Genomic DNA, 12,357 nt, shown 5'->3' on the forward strand with positions numbered 1-12,357 from the left:
TTGAATTACTGCTGCTTGTCCCAATGTTGTATTTACTTCCTAGAATATTCCTACAGACTACTGTGTGATCTCATCCGGCATTATGACAAGACATCAGCAACAAAAACCCCAGATGCTTAAGCTTTAGATGCTACAGAACTTGGATCTACCCTCTCCCTGGGCATGGTGCTCAAGCATCCAGAGTCTGTGCACTCCCAGGTAACATCCTAAGTAAGAGGATGGTAGCAGAGGATGCTTTGATTTTTGAGCTCCTGCCCTACATGGTACTTCCCTGGTCAAGACCAGTGAAGGGATTCATTCTGAGAAAATGTATAGCCCAATCATGTGCTATTCTTTGAATATAATATGATTTAGAGCATTTTTACATACGAGAAAAAAAATGCATCTGTATTATTTTCCCTCTTGCTTGGTCTACATCCTTTTTGCTTTTGTAGTCATGTCTTGTAGAGTAGGAAGCAAGTATGAGTGGGATAATATGACTTGTTCTATATGAATTCCTAATTTAACCTTTCCCATTAATTTGGTTCATTATAGATTTATGTACTTTTTGTTGTTTCAATATTTGTAAAAATGTAAAACTACTCAATACTTATTGTAGAAAACAAAAGCTTCATAACTCACTCATTGCTAATTGTTGTGAACTCTTTTTTTGCATACTGTACTTTGTGTATTGTGTTAAATTATTAGAAACTTTTTCCTCACTTAAGTGAGGCCAATATTGCTTTGCAACTTGCTTTTTCTTCCCTAACAGTATATCTTGGATATTTTTACATGAAACTTTTTTTTTTGGCCTGGTAATACCATTAATTTAGTTAATAAAATCCTTACATTTGAGTTTTTATATACCATAACAAATGATGCTATAATAAGTAAGCAGCCTTACTCAAATTTCTTTGTATACTTTGGGAGCATTTCCTAGTAATATACATTTCTAGTCATGGAATTGTGGGATGAAAAGGTGAGTGTGTGAGTGTATATGTCTGTGTAGTCACATATATATGTATATAATAAAAATATTAACAGATATTATTGTTTTCTTATTGACTTTTAAGAGCATAAGATATCAGTGCCTCATCCTAGAATGACTCTTGATAGCAAAGGACACTTGCTATTGCTTCTAAATGCTTAAATATTCCTATGAAGATTCCTTCATGATAGAGTCAATGATGTTGCATATAACTAATGACAGTGAGTGGGGATGTTTTACACAGTTAAAAATTAGAAAAAATGGGTATTGGTCAAAAAATTGTATGGAAGGTAAATTTGTTCTGTTTGGGAGAAGTTATCACTCTTCTTCTGTAAACTAAGGAAGATACCTAAATCTGAAGCACAGGTCCCCTTACCAGGCTTACACAGAACTCCATGATAGACATTGGTCCTAATTCTGAGCACAGATAAACATAACATGGATAGATTATTTTACTTTTCATGAATTTGTTTGCCTCATGCCAGACTCTGTATTTAACATTTATATCCAGAAAAGTTAGGTGCATTTTAATTTTATAAGAAATTCATGTTTTGAAGTACTTCTGAATTTACCAGCTAGAATCTATTGTGTGGCATGTTTTTCCTGGAAGCTCTTGAATTCTCTTACTTTGCATGGATTAGAACTTATTCACAATTCTAATACATATTGAAAACAATGAAAATATGTTTTAAATATGCTAAATTTTCTATAAACATTGGGATCGTTAGACAAGGAAATCCTTGGGTCAAAAATTGCGATTGATGGGCTGTGGTTATAGTTCAGTGGTAGAGCACTTGCCTAGCATGTGTGAGGTACTGGGTTCAATTCTCAGCATCATATATATATAGAATACAGGTCCATTGACAACTAAAAAATATTTTTAAAGAAGTTCCAATTGACAGACCACTAGATGTATCTGTTTCACAAATATTTCCTTCATAGTTTAAGAACCATATTGAACTAGATACTAATGCTTAAAAATGGAGAATCTTCTCTTAAAAAAGGAAATGTTTTGGCAATAACAGAGTGAATTCATGTTGGTAATGAATTGTAACTACAGAGTGACTATTATTTTCAGACAGGGTCTGAAGTCTCAATTTGCCACAGTTTCCTGCCATTCTTTGATGTATTACATCTGGCCTTAATTATCTGTTGTACATTAAGAACATTGTTCTTTTTTATTTGTAGGTAAATAAAAATATAAAAGGGCATCTGCTGCAAGGAAATTCCTATTTTTTTCACTAATAAGTTGAAGACATGAAGACATAAAGCTTCTTTATTGTTTTTCCCTGGTACATTCATCTTCTTAAATGATGGTGAGAAATACAGAGACATTAGAAGCAGTAAACACCATAGAGATATTAACTTCTTCACAACTATTCCTAACAGATTGCTCCATTAGCTGGTGAAAAAGAAGAGGACTGGAAGGTTATACCTCCTGGAGTTCACAATCTTACGCTTTAATTTCTTTATGTCTTTCTGTACTTTATATTTCTCTAAGCCATTTTGTTTTCTGTATTGTTGGAGGGAGTTGAGAGAGTCATGAATTGATTTAAATCCTGAGAGAGGAAAAGACAATATATATATTAATGCATTGGAACTCTTTTTCTTCAGTAAAGATTTACAGATTAGCAGTCCTGCCATAATTGATCATTGTTTAATTCAAAGCATATTAAATTCCTCTAAGACCCCATCTAAAAATAAACAAAATCCATTTCTTATATATCATGAAGATATATTAATAGAATTTTAACTTGATCTGACTTTTTGAGAAATTTTATTTTCCTTTGCCTCTCCCCAAATGTTTAATGAAGTAATTCTATATTTCAACTATATTTAATTTTTTTTCTTTCTACAAGAGGTTTGTGTAATTTTAAAGAAAAATTTAAAAAAAATTTTAGCTGTCAATGGACATTTATTTTATGTGGTGCTGAGCATCGAACCCAGTGACTCACACATGTGAGGCAAGTGCTCTACCACTGAGCTATAATCCCAGCTCCTAATTTTTTAAATTTGTTCTAATTAGTTACAAGTGATAGTAGAATGCATTTTGACACATCATACATAAATGGAGTATAATTTCTCATTCTTTTGGTTGTACATGATGTAGAAATACACCACTTGTGTAGTCATATATGTACAGAGGATAATAATGTCTGATTCATTCTACTTTTCTTCCTACCCTCATACTTCCTCCCCTCCCTTCACTCCCCTCTGCCTAGTCCAAAGTACCTTTATTCTTCCCCTACCCACCCCACTTATTGTGAATTAGCATCCGAATATCACAGAAAAACATTAGGCCTTTGGTGTTTTGGGTTTGGCTTATTTCACTTAGCATGATATTCTCCAAGTCCATCTATTTGCCTACAAATGCCAGAGTTTCATTTTTCTTTAAGGCTGAGTCATACTCCATATTTTCTTCGTCCTTTCATCTGTTGAAGGGCATCAACATTGGTTCCATAGTTAGCTATTGCAAATTGAGCTTGCTATTAAACAATGATGTGGCTGCATCACAGTAGTATGCTGATTTTAAGTCCTTTGGGTATAAACAGAGGAGTGGGATAATGGTGGTTTCATTCCAAGTTTTCTGAGGAATCTCCATACTGTTTTTCCATAATGGTTACACCAATTTGCAGTCCCACCAGCAATGTGTGAGTGTACCTTTTCCCCTACATCCTCGCCAATATTCTCATTGCTTATATTCTTGATAATTGCCATTCTGATTGGAGTGAGATGAAATCTTAGTTTTGATTTGCATTTCTCTAATGCTAGAAATGAACAATTTTTTCATATATTTGTTGATCAATTTTATTTCTTCTGTGAAGTGTCTGTTCAGTTCCTTAGCCCATTTATTGATTGGGTTATCTGGTTTTTTTTTATGTTAAGTTTTTCGAGTTCTTATATATCCTGGAGATTACAGAGACAAACCCACATAAATATAGTTATCCCATAATAGACAAAGGTGCCAAAAACATTCATTAGAAAAAAGATAGCCTCTTCAACAAATGGTGCTGGGAAAACTGGAAATCCATATGCCAGCCAAAATGAAATTAAACCCCTCTCACCTTGCCAAAAATCAAAATGGATCAAAGACTTAGGCACTAGAACAGAGATCCTGCACCTAATAGGAAAAAAGTAGACCCAAATCTTCACCATGTCAGCTAGGATCTGACTTCCTTTTCTTTTGGGGGGATGTGGTGGTTTACTGGGTCTCTAAATACAATAACAAAATAGAATCTGACTTCCTTAACAAGAATACCAAAGTGCAAGCAGTACAATCAAGAATCAAAAAATGGGATGGATTCAAACTAAAAAATCTTTTCAGCAAAGGAAACAATCAATAACATTAAAGAGAACTTACAGAATGGGAGAAATATTACCATGGGCACCTCAGATAGAGCATTAATCTCCAGGATTTGTGTGATTAAAAAAAATTCTTGTTATCAGGTTTGAAGGTAAAGCCCCCAATGAGATTTGAAATTTCTCTAAAAGTAGCCGGTTTGAAAGAGTGGTTACCCTCTTCCCTCCCAGCACTTTGTATCTCTCTTATACATATCTAGACACCTCATGACTGCAGACCTACAGACCTCAAACTTCTCAAAATGCAGCCCATTTCTTACTGAGGCCTTCACATAGTTGTTTCTCAACACATTTTTATTAAAGGTATAATTAATTTGGAGTCCTCCTTGCTAGAACTCCCACTAGGTAAAATGCAGAAATTCATAGATTGTCAATTTCTCTTCGCTATTCCTGGTATTATACCAATGAAATGATAAAAATAAATCTTGAGAGTTAAGAAGAAAGTCAGGCCAGTTTTAGAAGTACCAGTTAGGTTTGGGACATGATTCCTGGCCAGGTAATTCATTATTTTGACCTTGGTGGTGGGAAGTGGGGATGTGAGGGTTAGATTTCCGGGCAACAAATTCTACTTATGTGCCAGAAAAATCTGCTAGAATGAAACAGTAATGTCTTCCCAAGGCATCTCCACTGCATCTCTTGATGGGACAAAAAATTTATGGAATTTAAATGTGAATTTTTCTGAGATCTAGAAGATAGAGAATGGGTTGGGGTTTCTCTCATATAAGAACTCCTCTGATTCCTGGTAATTCCCTCAAAATTGTGACTTGAGGCAGATGCTGCTCCACAGCACCTATCCCATGTTTTTCCTTTTGACAAATTAGATGAGTCTTTCAAATTAATCCTCTTTGATGTTAGCTCAGCTTGACACTGCTGCCATTAGCCTCTTAAGAGGAAAAGCAGTCATTATACTGGACTGTGGTAATTCATCTCTTCCTCACTTCTAAAGGTCAAGTTTCCAGTCTGACATCTGTCTAGGCTCATTACCTGCAGTCAATGAGAGGACATTTGATTTAGGCTCCTAATTTATAATATACCCACAAGTCAGGTCTTGGTGATCTCTAAGGACTTTTCATGTCTAGGATCCTATGATTTAGATTCTCTTAGAGAATCTCAGGCAGCAACAGGATTGTGACATTACCTAATGTGAATGAAGAAGTTGACTCATTTATACATGTTCCAGTGGTATGCTGACATCCTGTAGGATATTTAGAAGGCCAAATTAAATACATAATCATGTAACTAATGAAAAGATTGATCCCTGGTCTGTGACTCAAAGTAGGAAATTCTGAGCAATTAGACAGGAAAGGAGAATTATTCTTTCCTTAATAAAAGGTACTCACCTGATTGATATTCATTCTGTATTTCTCTAGTTCGTTCCAGATGTGCTTTTCCATTTGGTTCATCTTTTTGTACAATTTATTTTCTATAAGCTTTACTTTGTTTAGTTCTGCTTCCTGTTTCTGTGCGTTAATGAAATTTTCTAATTTGCTTGAAAGCTGCAACATTTTTTCTTCCATTTTGCTTTCAGACTTTTCCTAGAAAAGAGATCATGTGATAAAATTCAGCAGAAAGTAAAACTAATGTGGATTTATATTTCATCTTAGAGAAAATGTTTTTACCATATTCATTTTTCCATGTTAAGCATGGAAATTCAAACCAGGATTCCTTGTATCTAAAATTGTGTTCCCAAGCAAAAGCGTTAATTCCTTTGTTTGACCTTGTTTGTAGTTTCTAGATTCTACATGTTATAGAAGAAAATAAGAAGGCTCTGGTCTTGTTGAAATGCCTTAAGGATTTGAAATTTGAATCTAGTGTTTAAAGAAGTGTAGCAAGAAAGATGATACGGCTTTCCTGAGCTCCTTGACATGTTCCTAAGTGTCAGACGTTTTTATTCCTTGGAACTTCATATCCACATGAGCACACTTCAGCAAGAATAGTGACTCTCCATCCCCTGGGTCTTACCCCACCTCCAGAAATTCTGATATAATTGGTTTATGATGGAGCACAGGAGTCAGTACCATTTAAAAACTCTCCAAGTGATTCTAATGTGCAGCAGGGTGTGGACTGCAGAGGCAGTTTTAGGCTAATTCACTTCTCTTCTCACTTTCCCACAGGGAATTTGGGAGTAGGAACTGGACAGACTGGCCTGGCCCCTTTGGCCCTTTTCTTTTTGCCCTGCCTTGCCTCAGGAAGCGTGGATTAGTCTCTCTCTTCTTTGCAGGAGACTTCTGCCTGCAGGGGGACCCACTGGGTCACTTGGTGCTGCCTGTATCTAGTAGAGGAATTTACTGAACTTGAGGGTAAAGAACCAACAGGCCCACTTGGCAACTACTGACGTGACTGCACATACATTGATACTCCTTATCAGTGATAAAGCTTTTATGTTTATCTGCACCTCTTGGACTCCCATCTTACTCAGTTGTTGCAAACTTGGGTGGGGTGAGAGACATTATATACTGAGCTGCCCAAAGCTCCTCTACTGAAGTTATTATAACATCTTTTTTGAATCACCTGCATGACTGGCAGCCACTGACTGCATTAATGGCCCTGTTTAGCCCTCCCCAGGGGGCCTGATGCTCTGGTTTCAATGGGAGAAGGGAGCCTTAAAAGAAACACATTTTCCATAAACCTTGGTAACCTCACCCCAAAGCTTGGGGTTTTCTTTCATAGTCTAGTCTGGAAAAGGAGTTTTGAAAAGTTTTGTTCTACTTACAGATCTATAGAGATTTTAAATAATGTTGTGAGCAGAAGTTTCCAAGCTTTCTTGTGCCTAAGTGCCACCCAATGTGATTGTCTAAGATCACATATTTCCAGTGGAGGCCCCAGAGAGCTAACTCTCTAGGTCTGGGATGACAATCTGTATTTTTAAAAAATAGCTTTGGGTCACTTTGGAACAGAGAAATGCAAATTCACAGTTAGGGAACAGCAAATAGGACCAGGATATAGGCTGTTGAACTTGCATTGCTAATATTATAGAGAAGTTACTGATGGTGTAAATGTTGAAGGGTGAACTTCTAGACCTTTACTTGTGGCTAACATTATCCAGATAATGACCATGTAGCTCTACTTCATGAAATAAGAGCTCCTTACCAGCTTCTCCTGTAGGACCTTCAGACATTCATTTATATGGCTCAGGTGATCTTTCCTGTATTTGATAAACTGATTTTCTGTCCATTTTTGATTGTTCTCAAGTTCTTCATACAGATTACTTGAAAGTGAATTGAATCTAAGGAAAAATATTTGATTCCATTTTATGAGTGGGTTGAAATATAAAACCAAACTTCAGTGTTGAAAAGTCTGCAGTAGGGTGAGGCTTGGTGTGCCTAGCCAATACTTACAGTGTGGTATGGGGGGGGAGGCAAGGTAAGTAAACTTTGGGGTCACCTGGGCTTAAGTTTAATTCAGCTACTGGCAGCACCTCTCTGCATACCCTGAAATACACATGCAGTGACAGGTGCACTGCTGGCTTGGAAAAAAAACCTCAGTATACCTAAATGCATGTTATCTGTACAGAATTTCCCTCAAGGGCTGGGGCTCATTATGTATATTGGAAATACTGATATATCACTTGGGGTGAAAAGTGTTTCTATGGTAGGGGTTTACAAATTTTTCTGTAAGGTGTGGATTGTAAATATTTTACACCTTGTGGGCCTTATGGTCTTTGTTGCATCCCTCAATGCTGCCCTTGCAGCCAAAGAGCAGTCATACATAACACAGAAACAAATGAGCATGACTAGGTTTTGTTCACACTTTATTTACATACACTGAAACTTAGATTTCATATAATACTTCATGAAATTGATTGTAATTCTTCTTTTTTTTTTTAGAATTATGCAGAAGTGAAAAATTTCATTCTTAGCTGTAGGTCGATTTGGATAGAGTGGTAGTTTGCTGATTCCTGCTCTAAAAAGTGCCTCTCTAAAGTGGGGAGAGAGGTGGGGGCAGAGGACCTGCACTGTCTATGAGAGGAGAGAAAAGTCAGAGGAGGGAGGGGAGAGAGCCTCAAGAGGACCTTGGGAAGCAGTGTCCAAGCAGGACTTTAGGTTGTCTCTCTCAGGTGAAATCTTTAGTGCCGTCCCCATTGCCACCAGTGGATCTATGTGAGTGGAGAGAGTATGTGTGTGTGTGTTGTGTGCTTAAATGGGTACTGAGTTACTCATGTGGAACAAAAAATAGAAGTTATAACCTTATAGAAAGGAACTGCTGGCACAGGATGACATACCATAGAAATATTAAATAACAGAATGAAGGATTTTAAAAAATGGGAGTGGATGTTGTTATAGAGATTAAAAGGTTTGAAAACATGTACATTAGTCTAAAATGTCACTGTAGAGTGACTGAGAGTTTAGGCAGAAAGGGATATCCATATCTGAAATGACTTCTGAGATACAGGTTTGAGAAGAGGTGAGATGGGGGATGGGTATTTGTAATTCATATGTATGTTTTCTGTATGTGATTTGCTCATGGTAAGATGTCAATTTCAAATCATTTTAGAATAGGTAAAATGATTTTATTGGTAGGAACAATGCATGTTGTTTCACTGAAAGCATCAGACTACCTTACAATATGTGGTACTTACAATTACAGTAATAATCACTCTGATGTGTTCAGGCAAAATTATACACAGATAATTTAGTGTGTGATGGTTTATCATTGGAAATTGCTAAGACATGCTGGATACACACTATATGCAAATGCCTCGTTTGCTCTCTGAAAAAGTGTCTGGATTCATAATTAGAAAAGTGCCATCAAATTATTTTCCTTTTAAATTTAGACCAATGGCTTTCAACTGGGGCAATTTGGCCTCTTCTAAGGACATTTGATGTCTGGAGACAGTTTTGGTTTTCATCACTGGGAGGTGCCACTGGCACCTAGTGCTTACAGACCAGGGTTGCTGCTGTTTTAAACATCTACAATGCAAAGACAACCCTGCAACAAAGAATTATCCAATACCAACAAAGAATACCAATAGTACTGAAATTGAGAAACCCTGACTTAGTTGATGAAACCAAGGAATGGGAAAAGTGAATTAATTTTCCAGTAGCTAAATTAGTTATAAGAGCCAAATTCTCATTTTCACTACCTCTGGATTCTCACATTATTTTTCACACAAAGAGATTTAGAAAGCATATCTTGATTTAAGTGGATATCCAACTTTGAAGATAACATTGGTTCCTCTTTTTGTGCTTAATCTAATGATTCCCAATCACCTGTGCTACTGACTAACAGCTGTTTAATCTCAGACTAATAAGCCCACCAACTGTTAAGTGGACAACTTCATGTGAGCCAACTGTTTCCTCCAATGGAACACTCTCAGAATGTCCATTGGTGCCTGCCACTTTATCATAGAAGCCATTTTAACCACCCTTAAAAGGACCCCTTCTCCTCATCTGACATCACATTTTCCCTTACTCTCCTTTATTTTTATTCAAAATGCCCATTGCCCTCTGATATGTACTAATTGTGTACTATTTCCTCCACTAGAATTGAAGCTCTGTGAAAGTAGAATTTTACTTGGTTCATTGCTACAAACGATGCCTGGAATATTGTAAGTGATCAATAAATAGTTGTTGACTAAATGAACAAATGGATTTTTTTTTCATTAAATACCATTTATTAGGACTGCTAACACATAACATATAAACTTATCAATCTATTAGAAACCTAATCTGCTTGATATTTGTCTTCTTTTTCCAGTGTCTGGTGGAAGTATTAATTAATACTGATGATGAAGGGGAACAGTAAGTCCCCAGATAATCAAGAGATAGCCTTCCAATTAAGAATTCAGGGCTTCAGAGCCCACCTTTCCTGTGTAATAATGAGAGAATTTAGTCTTTTATTACTTACACAGTAATAACATCCCTCTGAGAACCAAGGAACCACTAAATTATGCCCAAGTATTATCTATAGAAGGGCATATCAGTAATTGAAATTATGAAATTAAAGTCATAAAACTGAGTTATTACTCATGATCCTTTTATTACAAGGTTTGCCTGCAATTGGAAATTCACATTCCTGTTAACAATCAGAAGTCAGATTCTCTCTGTTGGTAATTTATTAAATATGAAAGCATTTTTAAAACATTCTCCTTGCAAGATAAAAAGATAAAGGTCTTTATAAACTGTTTTCTTTGCTTAGACTTTGTCTAACATAATAAACATGATTTGCCCTAATTCTATTAATTATAGAACTTACAGTTAAATCTCAAAAGAATGAATTTATCTTGGATGACATTCATAATTTAGTTCCCAAATCTTTTACTCTACTAGTTTTAGGAGTATTTCCATTAGTCATAGGTAGGTCGATAGACACCAAAGACAAGTGTCTGCAAGCATTTCCACTTTATTAAGACCAGTGGTTTTCAATTGAGGGCAATTTTGACCCACTCAAGGAACATTTGGCAATGTATAGAGACAATTTTGTCTGTTTCTAAATGGATGGATGACTTTTTCTTTCATTTTTCTCAAAACACAAAAATCAGACTTGCAAGTTATGAATTTATGGCCAGAGAACCCACTAGGATGATGTGTAAGCTATCAATAGATTTTAAAATGTTTTTCCTATTGACAAAAATCAGACAAAAATCTATACCAAGGGCAGTTATAAGGAGGGGAGTTTCAAATGGTAAAAAAAAAAAAAAAAATAATTGGAAACTACAGACACAGTAGAGGGCACAGCAGGGAGGGCTGACCATGAAGGCAGAATAAACACCAGGTTATGACTGACATACATAAATGGACATAGCTCCAATTAGATTAGTTTTACCAGTTCACTGATGTACACAAACCAGTGTACTCAACAATCTGTTGAATGAACATTTTTAGAAGATGTGAAGATTTTGAATTCTTGGAATTTTTTTTGCTAGCAGGCTCTTAAGAATTCAGATAATGCTGGGTGCAGTGGCACACCTGTAATCCCAGTGACTCTTAGAAGGCTGAGGCAGGAAGATTTGAGTTCAAAGCCAGCTTCAACAACTTAGTGTGGCCCTAAGCAACTTAGTGAGATCGTATCTCTAAATAAAAATACAAAATTTGGCTGGGGATGTGGTTCAGTGTAATATCCCTGGCACCTTCACCCCCTGTCCACTACTGCCACCACCAAAAAAAAAAAAAAAAATTCAAAAGAGCTGAGCCCACCCACCCCCATACTGAGGTCAGAGGCTGGTAGCTGAGCTTGCCCGCCTGCCCCCCTAATGCTGAGGGACACTGCACCTGCCTCTGTGCTGACTCAGCACACCCTCAGAAGCTGGGGGGCTTCTTTGGAGGCTGGTGGCAGGCAACTTTAATTATTCTTGAGGGCGTGGCCATCATCATTGGAAGGGCGGCTCCCTTCATGAGACACCTACAGGAGACTGGAGGCCCTTTGACAGGTACCTCTATTTACTCACTTTCATCCTACACCCTTCCCCATCCTCTTGTTCACAACTAGAAATACTGTAAATAGTAATTGAACTGATCCTGTTCATTACAATAATGTTAAAGTCTTTATAGGGCTGACTGGTTCAGGACTGCATTTTCTCTGTATTGGGTGCTACAGGTATTGATCTCCCCTTCAAAGGAGAGGTAGTGGAAAACAGCAGGGTCATAATAAGCCTGCAAGGGGGGAACTTCAGTATCTCTGATCTTCACTGCTAGAGGGGAATATATAGAAACAATATGAAAACACAGGGGAAGAAAGTGTTCCTAACAAACCAAGATGATATTGTGATAGAATCCAATGACAGCCTGGCAGTAGAAATAATAGAAAAAGAGTTTAGAATCTGCATACTTAAAATGATCTGTGAAGCAAAAGACAAGATAAGAGAGCAAATGCAGGCAATGCATGATCATTCCAGGAAACAGTCAAAAGAACAAATGCAGGAAGCAAAAGAACACTTTAATAAAGAGATAGAGATTCTGAAAAAAAACCCCAAAACAACAAATACTTGAAATGAAAGAAACGATAAATCAAATTAAAAACTCAATAGAAAGCATCACCAACAGAATAGATCTTGTGGAAGACAGAATCTCAGAAAATGAAGACAAAATATT

At 36.6% G+C, this 12,357-nt stretch overlaps 1 protein-coding gene across 1 annotated transcript in view; it reads right to left on the reverse strand.

The window, feature by feature from the left end:
- Positions 1-2,381: 2,381 nt before the first annotated feature.
- Positions 2,382-12,357, reverse strand: part of FAM81B (family with sequence similarity 81 member B) — a 62,195-nt gene continuing 52,219 nt past the window's right edge. The window contains 5 exon segments of the mRNA XM_079146033.1: positions 2,382-2,416; positions 2,419-2,526; positions 5,668-5,688; positions 5,691-5,862; positions 7,418-7,553. Of these exon segments, the coding sequence (XP_079002159.1) occupies positions 2,397-2,416; positions 2,419-2,526; positions 5,668-5,688; positions 5,691-5,862; positions 7,418-7,553 (457 nt within the window). The 3' untranslated portion in view covers positions 2,382-2,396.

Source organism: Sciurus vulgaris (genome assembly GCF_902686455.1).
Source record: "Sciurus vulgaris genome assembly, chromosome: 6".
NCBI classification, from domain to species: Eukaryota; Metazoa; Chordata; class Mammalia; order Rodentia; family Sciuridae; genus Sciurus; species Sciurus vulgaris.